The sequence below is a fragment of the Syngnathus leptorhynchus genome, chromosome 10 (genome assembly GCF_054491065.1).
Source record: "Syngnathus leptorhynchus isolate UIUO chromosome 10, UIUO_Slep, whole genome shotgun sequence".
Lineage (NCBI taxonomy): Eukaryota > Metazoa > Chordata > Actinopteri > Syngnathiformes > Syngnathidae > Syngnathus > Syngnathus leptorhynchus.
This window is the reverse complement of record NC_141204.1, coordinates 4,885,001-4,906,631: the sequence shown is the minus strand read 5'-3', so window position 1 is coordinate 4,906,631 and position 21,631 is coordinate 4,885,001. Positions and strand designations below refer to the sequence as shown.

The 21,631-nt window shown below is 39.9% G+C and overlaps 2 protein-coding genes across 14 annotated transcripts in view; one reads left to right on the top strand and one right to left on the bottom strand.

The window, feature by feature from the left end:
- arhgef33 (Rho guanine nucleotide exchange factor (GEF) 33) overlaps positions 1 to 21,631 on the top strand; it is a 50,420-nt gene that overhangs the window by 14,501 nt on the left and 14,288 nt on the right. For 2 of the 13 annotated variants that reach the window (XM_085921913.1, XM_085921916.1), the window contains 5 exons: positions 4,171 to 4,327; positions 7,831 to 7,912; positions 9,482 to 9,559; positions 14,367 to 15,499; positions 15,583 to 15,693. The gene's annotated coding sequence lies outside the window, so the exon portion shown is untranslated. The other 11 variants (XM_085921905.1, XM_085921906.1, XM_085921911.1 and 8 more) reach the window with 11 other exon arrangements.
- Positions 10,791 to 21,631, bottom strand: part of bcl2l11 (BCL2 like 11) — an 11,939-nt gene continuing 1,098 nt past the window's right edge. The window contains exons 2-5 of the mRNA XM_085921917.1: positions 20,899 to 21,317; positions 18,436 to 18,554; positions 13,475 to 13,631; positions 10,791 to 13,397 (exon numbers count right to left, since the gene is read on the bottom strand). Of these exons, the coding sequence (XP_085778043.1) occupies positions 13,372 to 13,397; positions 13,475 to 13,631; positions 18,436 to 18,554; positions 20,899 to 21,317 (721 nt within the window). The 3' untranslated portion in view covers positions 10,791 to 13,371. The remainder of the gene's footprint in view (positions 13,398 to 13,474; positions 13,632 to 18,435; positions 18,555 to 20,898; positions 21,318 to 21,631) is intronic.

Sequence of the window (21,631 nt, the reverse complement as noted above, 5' to 3'; positions counted from 1 at the left end):
TGCTCTTCCTAATATTTAATATTATTTTCTGGATGTGATTGTATAAACATGTAGGGCTTCACAGCGGACTGCTGGTTGCTTATTTCTGACTGCGTGCACGAGTGTGTATGTGCACACTTCTGCAATTTGTTGAGTGTGTTTTTCTCCCTGGTTTGGTAAATACATTTTTTTAATGTATTTTTTTACTTTTAAAAAAAATTGATTGTTTTCATGACAACTAAAATGTTTGGAACAGTGTGTTTATAGAGTTTTCATATTTCATATTATGCTTGTGTCCTGTACATTTGTGTATACTGTAACTAATGTGGATATATTTAGTGTTTATGGGTCAAGCATCCACCAAATGTGTTTCCTTGCCTGACTGAAAAGGTTATTTCCGGACAAGTTTGGCTTAGAGAAAAAAAAAAACCAAGACTGTGACACTTCACACAATAAATAGTACAATACGGAACCACCCTTATATTAACATATACTGTGTGTGTCTGTCTCCGTTAGATTTGCATGCGCCTGCACACGAGAGCCAGATGTGAGCGCGACAGTCTGACATTTACACATTCAAATCGAGGCGTCGGAGACGCTTGAAAAGATTAATTTGGCTGCCCGCTTGTTGATAATCAGTACAGATGAGGCCCATCGTGAGTCGACGGCCGTCAAATCAACAGTAGCTTTTTGCTTGCTTTCTTTTTGAGGCTCTTGTTTGCTGGTTGAAGCAGCTTAATATAAGCAAGCAGAGAGTAAATCTTGCAAAAAAAAAAAAGGTTTTGAATGACTAATCAACATGTTATAAAAGCTGTTATTATTAAACTACTCTGTGATTATAAAGCATGAACAGTATATAAAAGTGCCGTCTTATCGTAAACTGCTGCCGTTTACAGAATCTATTTATAGCAAATAATGTGTTTGAGTCCTAGCAATCGTTCCTGAGAGTAGTCACTGTAATAAAAACTCGCTATGAGTCAGGCTTGTTGAATGCTCACCCCCAGCCTCCACATTGCTCACTGGATGAGTGCAATCCTTGTTTTTTTCCCAATATTTGGGCCACAGGGTCTCACGCCCAAATGTTGCTGAAGGGCTTCAAAATCTTCCCACGCCAACGTAAATAAGGGGAAGTGAGGAGTCGAAACTATTCCGGCTGTTTATTGATAGCCACTCCATTTTTCTTTTGATCCCTTTCTCTTTCCTCTTCTCTTTAATGATAGAACCCCCTTCCCACCACTGTCTTTGGGGATATATTAGCTAAAGTGGAGAAAGTCCATCCATCATGATGATCAATATGAGCCATAGCCAGGCCACACCTCCGTGACTCACATCCTACTGTATCCTGTGTGCGGAACTGACTGAGAAGCGTGTTCTGTGTTTGTGCAAGACTTCCATTGATGTCAAAAGACATCTTACGATTTAGAAAAAAACAACAACAACTAAAAAACCCCGGCAACTTCAGATGACCTTTCATCAACATTGATGCCCTGTATATGAATTATCTGAAAAAATGCAAAATGCCATCAAGCGGGCTAACAATATCAGTGTTGCAGTATGTTTAAGCAATGGAGGTTTGAACACAAATGGTGCAGCAATACTTGGAGACAGACAATATGGCAATGCTCACAGGCGTGTATTCTTTATCCTTATTCTTTAAACAAGTCTTAAAAAAAAGACTAATATCGGGAAACCTCTTTGCGTGTTTCTCTGTTTGTATTTTATTGCCCCCAGGTGGTCAGAGTATGCACACCTAAAGATTCATTGAAGGGTCAAACTATCCCCCAAAAAATTCTTTCCCCATCTTGTTTCGTTGCTCTTTCTGCTCATTTTATCTGCACCTTCATCTGATGAGTCAACACATCTTATGTCAAACGAAACCATTTTGCCAACAAAAGAAAAACTGGGACGGCAGCCAACGAGTCCAGTGAGTTTGCACGTCGCTCACTTTTAATTGTTTCATGCCGCGGCTGCTTTTTTGTGTCCTCGTTTGACCCCGAACAACCATGGCATGCATTAATCAAAGCCATATGACTAAAGCCATTGAGATGCTTAACTTTGAAGACGTAAATCCACATTTGGCTTGTTAGCAGGATGTCAGTCTATGTAAACAACGTGACAACAATGAAGGACAAATTCAATTTTTGTCATAACATTTTAAAAATATAATGCATTTTAGAGACCTCCCACTCTTGTAGATTTCTGTTCTTTCTTTTGATTTGGATTGAAAATTCTCGGACTTTGCTAACATTGATATTATCCTACAAATAAACTAAATGCCGACCCCATATGCAGTTGAATAACAAAACCACTCCTGTGTTGTTTAGGGTGTTGGCGTCATTCCTGCTAGGTGAGCTTGATAAACATCTTGGGTGCGAAGGTTAGAAAAAATGTGATAAGCTCCCAAAGGAAGACTTGTCCTTCGTACCATACGCTGGGGTTCACCTTTTGACCCGCCGCAGCTTAAGTAAGTAGTCTAGAAACATCGGCTCATCCATCAAACTGGCCCCAAACTCACTTGACCGAGTCATTTATCAGCACAATGATGCACTCGCTCATGTGTAATTTGTTTTTATGGCTAATGTGATGAGTGGCAGGTTTTCTAACCCCAACAACTTGTCCTTCATATTTATTTATTTATTTATTTATTTATTGAAAAGAAATGAAAATTAAATTTTAATTGCTACTCAGTCCATTGCCACAATCAATACATTCACATTTGATTTGATTTCTTTGTGACATGAAAAGTTAACAACTCAAACATTTCCCCAATTGTATATCAGTTAATGATGCACGTGTTTGACCTTTTATGAAGTTGTTTGTGTCGTCTGCTGAATATGCAATTAAAGCTGCGGCATTCGTCTTTGCCTGCAGTGTCGATCAGGCTCCGTTAAAAAAAAAAAAATTGTGACAAGAAGCTGCTTTGTTCGTATTCCCTCTGAAGTCTTTGGGTATCAAAACAACACAAGTTAGATCACCCAAGACATATTTTCTCACATCCTAAATAGACTTTTGCTTTGCCACCACACCATTTTAACTATTCTTGCACCAATGATAAATACATTAAAAAGTCAAAGACATTTTGATTAAAGGCCTTGTTCGAAGTGTTGAGATAAATTACAGTCGTCCATTATCATCTGGAAGCCGTCAATTAGGATGAGGCCATTCGTCTTACCGCTCTTTTAATAAATCGAGCAAATGCAGTTGCCAGTCCTTTTCTCTCGTGACTTTCAATACGCCTCGCGTCGTAAGCAAACTTGATATTGAGCAAAATTGACAACACTCCAAAAAAGGGCCTTTTAAGCTTCGTCTCGGGGGTACTTGACTTGATGAATTGCTTGCATGAATAAATCACATCGGGCACACGGGCATGTTCCCGAGTCCTGATGGATGACTCGGCACTTTGTCTTCTTGCAAGATGAAGAGCGTATATGCCTCCAACACATTTATCCAAATAACCCTAATGAGTGTTAAAAGCTTGCCTGGTGACTGTGTCCGACCTCCCTCTAACTGAATTGCGAGTTTCTAGTAGCTGCTGCCGTCTCTGAATTGTAAACTGAGACATTGATTCTGTGTTGACTTTGATTTGGAATGTCATTTTTTATTTCGGATAAGCAAATACAACAACGGTACATTTTAATTTGTGCTCGAAATGTATCACACTTGAAATATGATCCGAATATGACACTTGGACGTAATCTTTGATGGATTAGCTAATTTGACAATGGGACTTTTGTTTTTGATGACTTTGGTGTAAACACATGACTGAAAGGGTTGGAGATGAATGGCTGGGTTCTGCATGTTATAACAGGAAAGACAGTTTAATCACTTCAATCTTTGCAAACATTATTTTACCCACAATGACACACGCTCACAAGATGAGAGCAAACCCCGCCCACACGCTTTCACTTTTTGGTTGTGAACGGCGTTACACTGCAAGCTGATAAATGTCACAAACAAACCTTCCAAAAATTGTCAAAAAAAAAAAAAATCACACACTGACAGTTAAGTGTTGACTTCTGATAGCATTTGAACCCTGTTGCTAACCAAATCAGCAGCTCCTATGGAGGAATGCAGTCAAATTAAACGTGGACTTGCAGTATGTTGTAAATTATGCAATGAACTATGTCCATGTAGTCTTTGAAGAGTCATCTTCATGCTCTTGTTTCTTCTTTCTCTGTCTTTGTATTTCAGCTCCATATTGCTGAGTCAGCCTCATGACTTCATCGACATCACGAGATGGTGCGAGGGCGTTGCAGCGGGCCCAAGAAGCACTCTGCAGCTGCAGCTTCTTTTATGGCGCCACCTCGCACTACCATCACTCCCACGGGGAGTTCTTTTTTCCCACCATGTAAGGAAGTAGCTGTAAATGACGATAAAGCACCTACACCGAGGTTGGATTTTGTGGTTTTGGCTGGTCCAGGTGTTGAGGTTTCATTTCCGCTCTTTCCGGCATTGGTGGCGCAATGGCCTGCACGTTGAGGTCACGGGGGATGGCGCAATGGCCGGCATGGCAGCTGAGCACAAGGGGCTGTTGGATGTGTTTTTAAGTATTTTTTTTTTTAAATAAATCATGAGAGCAAGCCAAAATGTGAACATCTGCCCTTTCAAGTGCTCACAATGCAGCCTTTTGATTTTCACATAAACAAAAAAGAAAAATCACATCATCATGCTGCGTGATCTTAATGTTGGAGGTTCTCGTTTAAAAATATGCAAATATTAGGAAATGATTCCGACAAAATTACGAATTTATTATTTTGAATTTATTCTTTAAACTCAAGAAATTTGCACTCAGAAGACTTATTTTTACTGGGGAAACTGCATACTCCATTGGTCTCTATCTACACATAATAAAAACGTGTTAAAAATCCCAATTATTTTAATTATTCCCATTATCTAGCATTCTTTGAAAGCGTATCAAGAACATAATCGTGTGACATTTTATTTTATGTTGAAGCCTTCCAATTGTTTTCCCCTCCATATTTACGGCACAGCTGTTATCACAACCAGCATGGTAGGCATGTCATAAAAAAAAAACAAAAAAAAAAACATGCGTGTGCGCGCATGTGAAAGGGGTCGAGTTATATTTGTCCTGCTATAAAGCTCTGCGTGCTTCTCATTTCCAGTCATTTAGCAGAAGTGAGCGAGTCAGTGAGTCGCTTCGAAAGAAATGACTGTTGCAATCTCAAGTTAATGATACCTAAGGTGTAGTTTTTCCAGTTGAAAATTATTTTAATTATTTGATAAGAAGCACTTTCCAGACTTGGAGGCACAAACAAATCCCTTCCATAAATACAAATGACCCATTTTATTTTTTATTTTTTTGTAATCATGACTGTGTTACATAATAGCTAATATTCACGACCATGTTTTTCTTTGTGTGCAATGTGCACCACTGACTGACTGACTGAGAATATGTCCGGACATGTCTCAAGTCCCACAATTGCATTGACACACATACACACAATCTGTTTCGGGCTCACAAAAGAAACACTGTCTCGTGCTCATCCGAGCATTTTTGAAACAAAAGAGAAAACGTTCCAACAATAAAGTTGTGCTGCTGAATTCTGATGATATTGCTCCTGCTAATATCATAGCAGCATTCGATGAAAATACCGACAAGTGGATCGGAAATCAAACTGTCGTGAAACATAACACCCAAGTGACATACTATGTGCAGTATTCATAGTTGGGAACTTTCTTAGTTTCCTTTTTTGAGGTTTGTAAAGTGTCACAAGTATTTCCCTGACTGTGAAATCCCCAAGCATTCACATTTACCTTTTGGACATTGTTTTTGAATTCTTAGTGAGGAAATGAAGAACAATAGCGACATGACAAATTGGACTTGCTTGTTGTTTTCTCATGGAGATAACTATAAGTCAGCCGGTTGATCAGAAATCGGTTGTGTAATGTCTTTGATGAGCTGGAAATCAGATTAGTATGGCCTTTAGACGTCATTTCATGCAAGAAAGGGGTGTAATTGTATGGAAGCAATGTACGGAATGCCACGTGCAATGTATGCTGGCATTATTACAACAAACATGTCGCCTCGTTAAATCAGACATAATTGTGAGAATTACTTGCTTCGCCAATACATGAAAGCATTTTTTTTTCCACAGGAAATGCAATTTAAAAAATATATATGTGTATTTTTTTAACATTTTCTTTCTACTAGTTAGATATTTTTATTCCCTTTTTTTTGTCAAGTGATCTGTTTTCCTCAAGATATAAATTCTAAAAAAAAAGTAAATGTTTTTATTTGATACTTTTTTGCGGAAATCATTTTTCTTAAAGCGTTTTTCCCATATCTATTTTGAAATACAGTACAATTATTCTTGAAGTACCCCAATCAAAAAAATCTAGACATTTTTTTGGTAATACAACTTATTTAACAAAAGTTAATAAATATTAAAAATAGATTGTTGTTTAAAAAAAATCTAGAAAAAATAAATTTCACAAAAGCTATGTCCTTTGACAGTATAAACAATGCACAAAGAAAAAGAAACAACACTGCTGTAACTGCGCATCATCAGTGCAAAACTTTAATCATGTTTTGCATCTTAAAACTGATTTCATCTTTGCTTTACTGATACCGGGAATTGACAGAATATTTGGGCAAATCTGGAATTCACCGAACACGTCCATGCAAAAAGCCCAAATACTCAAGCTGCTTTGATGTGGACGACCGCTATTAGTGTGGAAATAAAATTGATGAGGCCTATAATGTTGAAGGGAAGCTCTACTTTAAGAATGTTATAAAATTAATCACATTAAACTGGAGCAAGAAAAATAAAATGTCTTTCTTTCAATGTGTTGGAGTGGGTGACCAATTTTTTTTTTTTAATGTAAAATGGAGATCATTGAGGGTGCATCAAAGTAAAACATCTGTTATTTAAAATTGTCTTTGATGCGTACAGTAGAAATAAAATTTTAATCTTCCAGCGGGAATGTGTCATGCCGGCCACACCCTCTCGGCTGGCGACATCGTTTCTTGTGGAGAGATGTGGGCAGTGTGAGAGAAAAGCAAAATGAAAAAAAAAAAAAAAAATAGCTGGGAGCAGAAGAGCAAATGAACCTCAATGACCGCTAAGCCTCACACACACACGGCGCTCACAAAACATTTCCAGTCACATAGACACTCTGTTGAGGTTTCAGCTCATTTTGACAGCTTGTAATAACACCCACGCGAGCAACTTGTCATGGAAATAAATCACCTTCTTTTTGTTTTTCCCTTTTTAAACTTTTCACATCTATAGAAACAGAGGTCAAGGGGATGTTTCACCTCATGAACAAAAAATGAACAGGAAGTAGTCCAATTTAGTTGTGTTGTGCGTTTACAGACATTCGGGATGATGATGACTGCTTGGATGTGTGGTGATATAACTTGGTGGTGTGGAAAGTACCTGGAGATTTGTGACACACGCCACACGATTTTTTTTTTTTTTTTTTTAAACCACCACGTACTTTAACTATGGACTTTGTTCAGCCTTGAACTGAAATGATTTTTTTATCACAGCTAGTCGGGGTGACTCATAACCGTTGTTTTCCTTAGTGTAATATAATAATGCATTTGGGTGTAATTAACTAATTAGAAAAAAAACCTGAAATAAAGTAACACGTTTTTTGTTCTATGGTTATCATCACGCTTTTTCTCTTTGCCATCTGTGGTGAGGTGTGATAGTCAAAGAAAAAGTTCATTTTTAAAATCCCCCCTGAATTGAAGTCTGGAAAGTTCACATGATGTCCCTGGTGACTCGCGTGTGCTTTTTTTTTTTTTTTTCTAAATTTGTCAGTGAGCTTGTTTGAGCCCGTGGCTGCTAAATTTGCTGACTCATCTTTTCTTGGTCTTCACAGCTGCAGCTGGATTGAGCTAGGGAAAGGTTGACAGGTGAAAGCCTGGAGGAGAGACTCCGTTCCCAACAACATCATCGGCAAGGTGTGAAACGACAACTGTTTATTGTTTGAAAAGTAAAAGTGGAACCAATAAGCACTTGTGTGCGGATTTACCGTTGTCTTTTCAATTAAATTTGGAGTAAGAAAGAGATTTGCTTTATTTAAAAAAAAAAAAGATCTTATCTCTGGGAATTTTCTTTGCACCACGCTTTTCTCAACCAATCAAAATCATTTCAATTTCCAAAGAGTAAAACAAAAAAATTGCATGTTTTCAACCACATAGTAAAAATTTCCACTCTTCTCAGATTCCAACATTTTCCACATGCAAATCTCCATCAAGTAAAAAAAATACCGCTTCATTTGATTTGGTTGGTAGGATTTAGTCCAGGTTTACATTTTTAAATCTCCAATCGTAAATATATCGATAATGTAATGCAAAATGCATTCTCGATAGGGTTCAAGTCTGGGTGAGTTCTTCCTCGTTTGTTGTTTTGAGTTCTTACAGGGACTGAGGTCCTCGTATGACTGCATTTCGCTCCGATGACGACAACGTAGCCCGGTGCACCCGTGGCTATCGCGTCTGCTTTGCAGTTCCGAGGTTCTGGGTTTGAATTCCTGGCGTTCCGTGTGGTATATGTAGCAAAGTTTCGGATCCAGTTCAGATTTTCTACAGGTGTTTTTGTAACAGTAGAACAAGACAATGTAATGCAATGCATCAAAGAAGGGAAAATGGCGTGAAAATAAATCGAGTCATAGATACCTTGCTTTTCAACTCTTCACTTTGATCAGTCGTGCAGAAACTGGGCGCGTTGCCGCAGGTGACGCATTTCTGATAGTGTGTGTGCGCGCATGTGCGTGTGTGTCTGCAACTGTACAGACTTATTTTGCTTTTTGATTGTGAAACCTTTGCCACGGCTTGTGCAACTCTCCCTGAAAGATGTGACAGAGGCTGGATGTTGTTTGCGCATTTTGTCGTTTTAGGTTACAATGGATGGTAGATTTTGTTGAAAGTTACATTTTTTAGGATTGGATGATATTGTTGAATGTTGTATTGCTATATTGTGAGGAGTTTCATTTAGACACAAGTAGTGCTTGATGCCCCCAATAAAACCTAACCTTGTGTAGTTTATTTTAGTTTGAATGACTTAACCACTTTAATTTTTTGGCATAAGTAAATAGTTTAGCCTTGACCTCGATTTTTGTATTTATTCTTTCCTGTGCAAAGGTGTCAGAAGATAAACAATTGTCAGGCACGTCTGCACGGCTCAGGCTGATGCAACTCTGAGCCAAAGAGGTGCAAACACTCCAACTCGTTGGACACAACATTAGGGACACCTGCACCATTCATAGCCAATACAGTACCAAATAATGCATACAAATGTTCACTTATTTTTTATATTTATTTCAAAATGCATCCTCTCGATGATTATTTGAACCTTCAACGCATAAATGTGAGAGGAAACCCACACCGGCACAACATGCAAATTCCACACGGAAGGGCCACAGCATATCTGCGCTTAGGTTCTTCACAGAGGCAATCCCCTGTGTTCCGACGCTAAAAATGGAACACATTTATTTATGAGACTTTATCATTTGTGTGTGTCTGATAAAGGACTGGACGTGACTGGAAGCCCAGGCGTGGGCGGATGGACATGTGACTCAGCTGACAGCAGGAAGACGGCGACCGGAGGTGTGTGTGTGTGCGTTTTGTGTGTCTATCATGTTGAACACCTGGTTCCAGAAAGTGCTGTTGGAGGACAACAACGCAGCAGCCATGCAAGTTCATTTGGTTGTCACCGATTTTGACATCTTAAAACATAAAAACGAAGCAGTCATTCTTAACTTCAATGATGCTTCATCCAATCGTTCCTTCTTTCAATTCAACTCTTGCAGTATGTACAGTATAGAAGAAGCAAGGTGGCATTATGATCATTTCAGCATTTAAAAAAAGTTGAGCAATTGTTCTGAGAAATATTGAGCCAGACTGAGTGAAGCAGTTCGCTTCTCCTTTTTCCACAGATGGATGGAGCAATCCTTACCGCCCGATGACACCATGCACTGATATGACATTGTGTGTTGTGTTTGTGTGCACTCGCAGGTGTATGTCGCGTTTGTGTGCACTCGGAAATGGATGTGTGTTAATGAGATTTGTGGGTCTATGAACAAGGGTGTGATTGTCTGATTATGGTTTTGTCAAATTGTGGAAGGCGCTGTACTTTCCAGCAAATGAACATGTGGCCTTGCACACCCATTCACACACGAGAGAGAAAAAATACCAATACGAGTCTTTCACAAGTTAATCTGACATTTTGATGAGTTTAGTTTCCTCGGCTATTTTAGCAGATGTAATTTTGAATTTAATGATTGTCTTGAAGAGAGGAATCTATGGACATTAATCCATCTGATCTAGAGATGACAGATGATGTACAATGTTGTCTACACGTTGTAATTTTACAATGTACGTAAGTAACACTGCAAAACAAGTACAATAAAAGAAGCTTCAAAAAGAAATTTGGGGTTTATTTTGAGACAGTTTTTTTGGTTTACAGCTTACACTGTTGTTCATGCTACTACAAAACGTGTTCGGAACAAAGGTTCATGTGGAAATTTAGACTTTGGAGACTCGGTATTCTCTCGATCTTAAAAGATACAATGCAATTCCATTATTGACCCAAAAAATATAAACTATTATTAGAGCAGATATATTTTTAGAAATCACTAATTACTGTTGCAAAGAATTTATTCTTGGACTTTTTTTTGGACTTTAATACATGAGTATGGTTTTTTTTTCTTATCTATGTAGATTTATAATAAAAATGCACTTTTTATACTGCAGAGTTTGAATAGAAATACCTGCGTACTCCTACTTGTGTAAATATTTACATTCCAGTGTTAACCGTATCAATAAGCCACACTGCATGTAGAAAGATGAAAAAAAGATTTATTTACAAAAGGCAATTAGACAATACAATTACTACTTCAGTGTGTCATAGTATAAACAGACCTACAATAAAATAATAATAATAAGACACATGCTGCTGCTACAGTCTCACTGGGTCGTTCAGAGTCACCCGCTTACTTAGTTCCCCTCATTATTTTGTAGTCCCATTGAAGAAATGTCTCAAATCTCCAATACAGTCATTCACTTTGAAAGGAAAACAATATACAAAAAAACCCCAAAAAAACTCCAGCTGTGTTGTTTAGCAAATTGCGTAAAACCCTGAATGTCACACACAAGACGGCTCATTAGTCGCTGTGCTTTTTGCTCCCTGCCGTAAGACCTGACCATTGTTAGTTAGTAAGACGTGAGGTCTTAAGTTTTCACAGGGCACCACATGTCGCCACAGTCTAGAAAGATTGAAGTTTATGTGGTGGTTTGTCGGTCAGCCTGGGTCACATCGAAAAATGTGTATTGTTTTTGTATGAAAACCATTTAAAATAAATATTTGATTAAATGCATGACTAGATGAAGCAGATGTATTTCAGTGTAGGGCATAATAATGGCTTTATTCAAATTCTGTGGATTCTCTGCTTGTAACTTGGAAGGTAACGTTTTTCACGGTGTGGCTCAGAAAAAGACATAACAATCTCTTAATTAATCATAAAAACATTCTGTCCTTTATTTGCTAGTAACTTGGAATTGTTGTGACAAAATTCTGTTTTTCATGAAGTCTCATTGAAAAAAGTAATAACGCACGACTACAGACTGACAAGGTTTGGCTCGGGGGACATAATCGCTAAGAAATATTTCAATTGTTTGCTAGTGAGTTGGAAGAGTTGCTTCGAAAATATCTTTTGGGACAGATTCTTAAGAAAAACGTAGTAACAGTTCTTATGTAATGCAGCATGATTTTGGACAGGGAAGGTTTTCCCTGGAAAAATGGCCGTAACAATTCCTCAAATGCTGATTTGAATTTGGACTCCCTCGGTGGAGGTTGAAAAACTGAAAACAAGTTTAGTTCATTTCGTGAATGTTTGTAGTCGGCGCCGCTTAACCCAACGTCGTACCGGTCACAACGTCGTGAAACAACGCTACCAAGTTCAGGGACAAAGTCATGTAAACTGTGACGGAATACATGTTGACACAACTGTGCAAATATCCTCCATGGATGCCGCACCAACATGCTCATCTGAGTTTTAAAACCCTGCGTGGGAGGTACAGCAACCACTATGAAACCATGACTAAGAATTGGTATTAATTATCAGATTTATTTTTAGTACTTGAAATGATTTGAGTAACGTTTCGACAAAAAAAAAAAAGGGATTTGTTAGCTTTAAATGACATACGATACAGAACTGAAAACAGCAGATGTATTTCCTATGGGGTTAAGATAGAATAGTTGTAAAAGTAATACCGTAACATCCATGCTAGTTTCAGTTAGCCTCGCTCCAGCATGATGTCAGCAATATGCTAACGGACTTTATTATATTTTCCTATGTTTTAGTCTTTCAGTAACTTGAAGTGAAAGTGATAACTTGAAGCAAGTATGTATCTTATTTGGACAACTGACTCTAGTGAACAATCAATGTATTTGTAGCATGCTAGCTGTCGTATTAGCTAACCATTCATTTGCTGCTCAGAAATCTGTCATTTTCTGGGAGTGTTTGACAAAACGGCAGGCAAGCACAGACTTGTGAATCACTGCGTAATGAACGGATGGAGACGGATGTCTGACAGATGATGATGACGATACTGTATGCTGAAAGAAGGAGAGTGATGTCTTAGAAAGCAGTCTAGGCCCTAAACGGGACAAAAAGTGGTCGCTTGATTTGGCTCTCGTGGTTACACAAACACCGATGTCTCTTCGAGATGATGTTTTGCATAGTGGATAAGATTTTCATTCATAAATTCATATTTAAACACCAGGGAAGACCATGTTTGTTCTAAACATTAGATGCTTTAGCATCTTTATTTTTTTTTAGGGTGTCCTAGGGGTGGGTCAACTCTGTCGGCATGTTAAAAGTTTAAATTTGGTTAAATCAGGACACCTACAGGAGTTAAGTTTGGGAAATGTTGGAAGTTAAGGTCTTCTGGCTCTTTTATTTAAGGGCAGGGAGACTGGATGTGCTAACTCCATTGGCGTGTTGTTTCCTCGAAATTGGGAAACTGGGAAAGCATCCTCGAAAGAGATGCGATGTATTCAAAAATGGGTCAAAAACGGACATGAAACATCGTAGAAACGGCGGCCTTTGAGCTGTGACAAGGAGTTTTAAAGATCCCTTTCATCTTGGGAATTCATGGACCCACACATTTAACAACCCTGGGTCTGCAGAGTTGACTCTGTTACCTTTCTATTTAACAACAACATCTCAAACAAGTAAACCAAAAGGAATTAGCAGGAGAATGTACAAGGCACATTTGGATTTCCACAGATGTCATCTTCCAGGGGCGGGGCTGAGGGGGTTTGTTTGCGTTCTGGATGGGAGTGCAAGTTCCCAACTCTGGTATCACGGCAAAGGCTCAGAGACGAGAGGGGGGAAAAGTGGAAATTCCAGACGTTTTTAGAGTTCCTCAAAGTATCCACTTCCTGAAATAAGAAGAAGACTTGTCGAATGCTACTTCTGCTGGGTTTATGGTTTTTCCACCCCCCCTCCATGAGCTAACCCTGAGGGTGGTGCGGCTGGCCGTTGGGTTCTCCGCCAAAGTACCATACGATCACGAGAAACAGGACCCCCATGGAGAGCAAGAAGGCGGGTTCCTGGTGAATGTGCAGCACCGGCAACTGGTTCTGAAGGGCTGCTTCCCCTCTACGTGCCGCTCGCTGGATAAACACAAAATAATCATGTCAAACTAAAGAATGTGATTTGTGTACAAATAAATACTAATAACATGAAGGTAAACTGAAATGCTGGAATTAATCTGAATTGTTGACAATTGAGATTTAGCAAGTTCTGGGAGAAGTTCCTAAGATATCCTGAATGAGCCCAATAGTATGAAGTTGGAATAGTTTGAATAAGTGCATTGCAATACTGTAAATAAAAACACCCAAAACTCCAAAATACAAATATAGAAGAGCCCACACAATGATGTCACTCCCCGAGGAAATTGGTGCTAGCCTCATGGCAGGAATGAAGTTTACCTTGGAGATGGTTGCTATGGACCATCAAATTACTCATTTTAGTCATTTTTCAACAGACGCTTGTTTGTTTTAACACAGAAGAGGTCTTGTTGCTTGTTTTTGTGGATTTTTCCCAGAACCATCACGCTAATCTTAGCCCCAAGATAGGTGTTGATAGTTTCATTTGTTGTTGACAATCTAGGCATATTCATTTTATGGCAAAATTGTTGCTAGTAAAAGTAGTTAATCACACCTAACAGTGATTTCAGCATAATAATTGTTTCTGCTGGTAAGTGACGATTTTGGTAAGAAACCCAGAGCTAATTTTAGCTTCTTCGCTTTCCTGTAAACTAAATTACTGTGCTGATTAAGTGACTTTTTCAATTTTTAGAAGTGATGCCAAAAAGTGACTTGGATGTCATCACATTATTGTTGCAGAATGTGGCTAACTTAGCATGTTGCTAAACGGATGCGTACCAATCAATGGCGACGAGAACTGCACTACTATGTTTACGTCTACAGAAAACAAGCAGGTAAATATAGTGTTCAACATTCTTTTTAAAGAGACTCTCCAGGTGTCCTATCCTGCATATTCGCATTTACAAGCCTCGCTATATATTCAGAGCCAGTCCAAAGAAAACCATGCATCTCCAACAACCAAAAAAAAGGGACTGTTCTTAGGTTTTCGCTCAGTTGTTTGGCAAGTTAAAATATTTTTTTCCAGTACGCAACAGTGATTTTTTTTTTGTATTAATGCAATGCGTTTTTATTTCACTAGAATTTTTAGCAAATATGGAAATGTCTCTTGACAAAATGTGGAAAACCCAGCCACATATTTTCGCCTCAACACACCACAAACCGGATCGCTGGTGAACGTAACCGCACATCTCTCCTAGCTTCCTTAACACACTTGGCACTGGTTGTGACCATAACAGGTGTTTTGGTTTGGCTTGACCTTCTTTCTTCTCTTTATCCCTCCAGTCAACAAGCCCACGCTTTGGCCCGTATCCACATCGCCATTCATTGCTCACACAGCAGAAGGGAAATCCTCTCCACAAACCACCACCAGAAATTGAGAGAGGTGGGCCAAGAGCCATGCGGATGGTGACATTGACAAATATCCAACATGGGGGGAAAAAACTCAATTAAATTTTAAAATAAAAAACTTAATTTTATAAGGTGGCGTGTTTTTTTTTCTTCAAAAAATTGACCTATTTTTTTTCATTGGTGGTGATTGCAAATAGCACAACAACAACAACAATTGCCACAAGTATTGTGTTACAATTTTCTTTTACCTCAATATTAAAGTTCTGCCTTACTTAAATACATGCTCTAAGATGAACCGCTAGCAGTCTGACTGAAACGTATTATTTACTGGCGTAGGAAATTGGAGTTTATTTGCCTTGGCAGGAGGACGTCCTGTCTTGGCCTCACGCCTTTTGGATGAAACCTGGCCCTGATGGATCGTAAAACACCAACAAAGAGTGGCACGAGATCCAGCCAGAGAGGGAGGGGGGGGGGGGTAGTCAAGCAAAGCCCACACAGCACGTTCATGCCAGGACAGGAAACAGGTGAGTGGGGAAAGACTGGTTCCCCCGGTTATGAATCATATCGTCTTGTAATTCTGCATGTGACCCGAGTTGTACATTTACAGGCCAGACTAAGAGGCTTTTCCAGCTTTTCCTGTACACCATCCCTTTGACCCGACTGCAAAGATGTGGCACCCAAGAGACTAGTGCATCGTTTCATGACAACGAGATAAGAGGTGAGGAATAGTTCAGACCTCGACATTTTATCAGTATTATAAAAGCCTCCAAATGTGCAAATCTATCATTAATTTGGTGTTGGAATGGTAAGATAATGCTAAGTTGAACCAGTGAATGCTATCATGATTGGAATTTGATTGTTTTGTTGCACATCGTTAATGATCTATAAATGCTATCGTAAACAATTGTTTGGCAATCCAGACAATTTTTGATTGGATCGCTCCAGGTAACATGATCGTCAATCATTCGGCGATTTTGCTGATGGCTAACATCTGTTGCTCTTATTGTACTGAGCGTGCTCTTGAGCTTCAAATTGAAAAGCGTTTTGTTGTGTCTTCGGGGAAGGATGCGATCAATTATTGCGTCAGTGTTCTCGGGCCAACTGCGGGAATCGATAAACCAAACACAAGAGTGACTTTGGTCACCCAAATGGTGTGGAATGCCCCCCCCCCACCCCAACTCATATATTGACCTATGAAAATGTCGATTTTAGCTTTATTTTTTACGACTTTTCTTTCTGTTGTTATTGATCTGTGTCTGTGTGGTAAAAACATTGCAGTTAGCCGTTACCAAACAGCTCATGTAATTTTTGTTTTCTTGCCGCAACTTACTATGCGGCTTCCCAAAAATAGCTCAGGCTGCACTTAAATGGTGTGCGCGCTCGCACACAGAAAAGAGAAACTGGCTCAGGCTTTGTTATTGTTAGCCTAATAGCATAGTTGCCTCAGTCATAGTTGTACGTTTTCAAAACAAGAAAACAGGATAAATTCTACAAACAAGAAGCGTGGATTACCACGAACCAAATGACTAATAAGAATCTATTCAAACAAAGAAAAAATATGAATTTTTTAGCAAACAAATTACTACTTTCTTTTTTTTAATGTTATGACAGACCCGTGATTGGTTGTTAACTGAGCATGTGATGTCATTTACAGTTGACAGCAAGGGACAAAATATGTTTTTCCACACAATATTGTGTAATATATACTTTGCAATTTTAAATTCCAGTTTCGAGACAAATTTTCGCAGAATCTCTATATTCAGGCTAAACAATTTAAAATACAAAATAAAATTAAAAAAAATATATAAAAATAGAATAAAAAATAAACACTTGGTCCAACACCCCCTTTTGTCTTTGACACCCGACGGGTGCGCACTGGTCTTCAGAGTTATTTTTGTCTGCAAGCACTCCCACTGAAAGACGACACAGTGTGTAATAGCCTCTGTTCAAGTGTGTGTGTGTGTGTGTGTGTGTGTGTGTGTGTCTTTTGGCAGGATAATTAGACCTTATGCCTTTGCTCAGTGAGAGCCCTTTAACCGCAAGGCTGAGCAATAATGTAGCTACACTGTCACGGATACCGGCCCCTGACACACACACGCACACCAGACAGTGTTTACTGACGTCTGAAAACAAACACACAACCTCTAAACCTAACACACTAAAAAGAAACCTTTTTAGGATACAATGTGGCTCTCCTTGCCCACATGCGAGGGCATTACGATGTGTAATTGAGTCATGTGACACCTGGCACGAGTATGGGAACAAGCAGCCGGCTTCCTCTTTTTCTCGCCCCTGCTCATTGTTCTAATAAAACACATGCACACACTTTCGGAATAATTCTTTGCTAAAGTTCACGGCCATTAAGATGCACACACACACACGTGCACCTTCTTCTCCTTCTAACTTCCCCAGTCATGTGAATAAGTGTTGAGTCACAGCAGCTACTTATCACGTTATCGCACTCTTCTCCAGCCTCCCGCCGGCTTCCTCTGTGGCCTTTTAATCTTAGCCAAGCAGGAGCAGGGTCGTCAACAATCTGAACGCATCTAAATGGCGTGTTTAATCTGAAATAAAATCCACTTTTATGTGCAATCCTCAAAGGCCGGCGGGCGCTGCAAATGTAGTCATTGACTCACAGTAAAGACGTGGGGAGTTACTAAGCTGCGTTAATGACGGGCTTTAGAGCAACGTCTTAGAAAAAGTCAATGCGAGGAGGCTCGTGAGTGGAGCTTTGAAACACTGTGATGAGATTAAACGCAGTCGAAGCCGCCAGGAAGAGAAGCGGCGATGATGCAACCAGCAGAAATAATGCCAAACCAAAACGGGAGCCATGCGTAATATGCTCGCTGTTCTGCCTTAGATCAAGTTTGAAACATGCTAAGCCTTGAGGAGATGATGTGTAACTTGATTGGAAAATGTCATTTTGTAATCAAGCAGGGAATATCCAAAGTCAAAATTGGGAATTTTAAAGAAATGTTGCAATACTGTATTTTATTCATGGTTGTGTAGTATGCTGTTTGTTTGTGTTGCTGCTCCAATTGTGTTAAAGTAGCAGTTGTTTTCAAGTTTACAACAACTATGCTACTTTCCATTAGCTCCTCTAGATATTAGCATTAAGCTAGTGGACATTCATGCAACAACATAAAATGTTTTGATTGAAGAAGTGATCTATATTTTGTTTGTTTAAAATGTTAAACCAAGAGTGGAGTTTCTATGCTAGTTTCTGTTAGCTAGTTTATAGGGATCCCCATTATTTGTTAGCATTTAGCTAGCAAACTTTTGTTTGATGAAACATGGTTTGGTGTTTTTATATACTGTAACAATGGGCAAATAAACACCTTGAGAAAAGGATGCTTTGCCATTTAAAATGACGTTGTACGATAGTCACCCATTTTATGATATCCCGGGGGACTGTTCGTCAAAGGCAGATGTAAATAGACTAATGTGGATCAACCCTGACCCTTATTATGTAGTCGTTGTAGTCATCTCCGATGCGTCGAAGCTCCTGTCCGACCTCTTCAGCCTGCATGTCCCCAGCTGCGGGTCCAAGTCCGGCGCTAGGACGCCAGGCAGAACTTCCTACAAGCAAAAAAAACAAAACACTTCACCCCCAATGCGATCAGAAATGCGCTCTCTAAATATTATCGTGTGAGCTCGGCCAATTAGCCCCGTGCCAGCCCGCCGTGACGATGCCGTTCATCAAAAGTGCGGAAAGATGGACGGGCCCCGGTCAGTAATTACACGATTGGAGTGGAGCTCGGTAAATCAAAACAAGCAGGGGAAGAGGCGATTTGCTGGAAGGAAATCATCGCCCTTGGAAGTCCTGAACGGGTCCTTACCCGGTCACAGATGAGCTTTGTGACGGAGACAACCCATGGACTCATCCCTAGAATTACTGCGCGTGTGTGTGTTTAGTGCTATCAGATGGATGCTGCTGAATGAAAAAGCGTTGAATGACCCATGTCTGCACCACACAAAAGACTAGCAGGACTGTTTTGACTGCCACACACACAAATATAAAGCATCCTAAAACCCAGAGGTCTTAATGAGCCATGTTTAGACTCCAGCCGTCTGTCCTGTACTGATTAAAAAAAAAAGTGGAAGAAAAAGAAAGAAATGCTGATATTTTGACTCTGAACCGGAATCATTTTAATAGATAGAAAAACCTATTGACCGTTCAGTAGAGTCCAGACCCTGATGAGGGGCAGTAAATTCCTCAATTCTGAAAATAGCAGCAAATTTTGGACTGTAAAATGGAATAGAGACAAAACAATAAATCTCACTTGGGTTTGTTTTACATTTTTTAAAAATTGCCGATGCAAAGCAATCCGAAACCCGAAACCCGGGGGAGACATTGTTAGATGCACATATATTTAAAATCTGTTGATAAAGGTGACATAACAAAACTTTGCCAAAAATGTTCCAATAATCATATGTTGGTTTGTATTGTTCCCCTTCAATCTTCTAGGTGGCGGTCTGTACTTGCCAGTGTTGTACATTATCTGAATCGTAAGTTGCTGTCTTTATTGTTCCACTCCAACCCTTTAGGGGTCAGTATTGTGGCAGATTCCTCCCACCTAGTTCAGCATCAGAAAAGTATCTATTTGATTGTAATAAATATTTAAGACAAAAAAATGCTAAGAATTGTCATTCATTTTAGATGGTTATAACAATTTAAATAATGTTATGTTTTGGTCATTACTGTTCCACTCCAGCCCTTTAGGTGGCAATATTGTCTGATTCTATTCCTTTAACTACCTAACCAAATTACTGGCGGACAGAAAGAAATCCAACCCAATGTTTCCCCATTATCTAATATGTTTCCCATTCTGCAAGGCTAAATGAGGTCACCAAAATATTTGAGGACAAATATAGAATAGTGTGAGCTCATTATTGTTTGTGTCAGAGCAAACACTGCGAAGGGATTAGCGCTGGTCGTTCCTGCCTATTTTGTCCCACGACGCGGCCCGTTTGTTACCAAAACAAGCCTTAGAACATTGCGCTGGCTAAAAGTAGCTGACAAATCAAAGCGTACATAATGTAAAAAGAGCACTTTGGTGTCCCGTGGCTGGAGGTGATGATATTTTAAGACTAAGAGAAGAGAAGAGAAAGCTAATAATAAAGATCCTGAAAGCGCCTTTTGTATTACATCCTAGACGGAGACATCATAAATAAAATTTTGTTCTAGTTTGAAATTGATGCCCCATGTTAGAAGGAAAACAGAGAGCTCACACTGATACAAATATGAAGCATAGTGAGTGAATTAACCCAATTTACAAGATTCACATTAATAGACATTTTCCTTAGGTATTGTTGTTTAACATTACAGAAAGAACCAATTTAGTCATATTTTGCCTAGCAACAAGGGACTTTGCAAACATACCAGGAAAAATAAGATGAAGAATCTTTGTGCCTCTATGCTTGCTAAAATGTTATTTTAAATAGAGTCATTTTCTGGTAAACCACGTGAACTACTTGATGTTGATTTGGTAAGATATCGTTGGGCTCTTGCGTCATGATACTTCTCGTGTTTTGTTTTGTTTTTCCTCTAGTGTAGATCTGGCAGGTTCCTGTCAACTCTCCCTGTTCTTTGTTGGTGCCGTAAATTGATGATTTGACATCTTTTAGCGAGCGAGAGGAATCTGTTGTGACTCATGTTGTAGTTTCATGTTTCACTTTGACATGTACACTGTAGTTAAATATCACCGAATGCACCAGCTGCTTCTCCTCGAGTAAATATGGTTCAATCACTTATGGGATTCGTGCACGAGCTATTTCTAGTGGCCTCAGACTGATGACCTTCAATGTGTGACATGGACTTTCTAAGCTACAGCTGCACAAGAGATTGTTTGCACACAGTCTGCTCACGTGACCACAGATGATTTTTTTTTTTTTTTGTCCGTGCGTGTGCATGTGCACTCACCCTGCAGCGTCGCTCTCTGGTAACGCGCCTCCTCACCGACGCGCAATAGGGCGTGCTCCAGCGCCTGGGCCGAGGGGCTGGGCGTCTGAGTGAAGGCGGAGACGCGCGTCGAGAGCGGCGAGTTCGGCAGAGATTCTCCCTCGCCGGAGAAATATCCGCTGGACGATCGCCGGTACGGAAAGTGAAAGATGGTTCTGGTCTCAAACACGCCGCGGCGCTCCGGGGAGAGCAAGGGGGAGACGTTGCTCCGGCGGCGAGACGGAGAGCGCAGTGCGCCCGCTGCGGGTGCTACTCCTAAATCGCTTGTTTCGATGTCTTGCCAGTTGATGCCGGAGCCCTGTTGCTTTCTGCGGCTCTCGCTCAGTTGCGGCCGCGGACGTCCTGCGCTCGCTTCTGTGGTCACTGCGGTCCCATGGGATCTGCCGGGGGTGAACGCAACGGCACTGTCAGCTTGCGACGCGTCGTCAGAATCACTCGACGGCGGCTTCTCCCGTTTGCTGTGTTTTTTTTTTCGCCTGCAATTGGATTACCTTTGACCGCTGAATGGATATTAGCCGTATTACAAGTCGCTCTGCAGATTCTATTCGGAAGCGACGCTCGTGCAAGTTTTCAAACTTTTTTTTTTTTTTGCCAGTGTGGAACTTTATCGAGCCTCGCGTTTTAAAAGGAAGCAAACTGCGTCACGTCAACTCTGTCCGGGGGGGGGAGGAAAAACAAAAGCTTTTTTTGACAG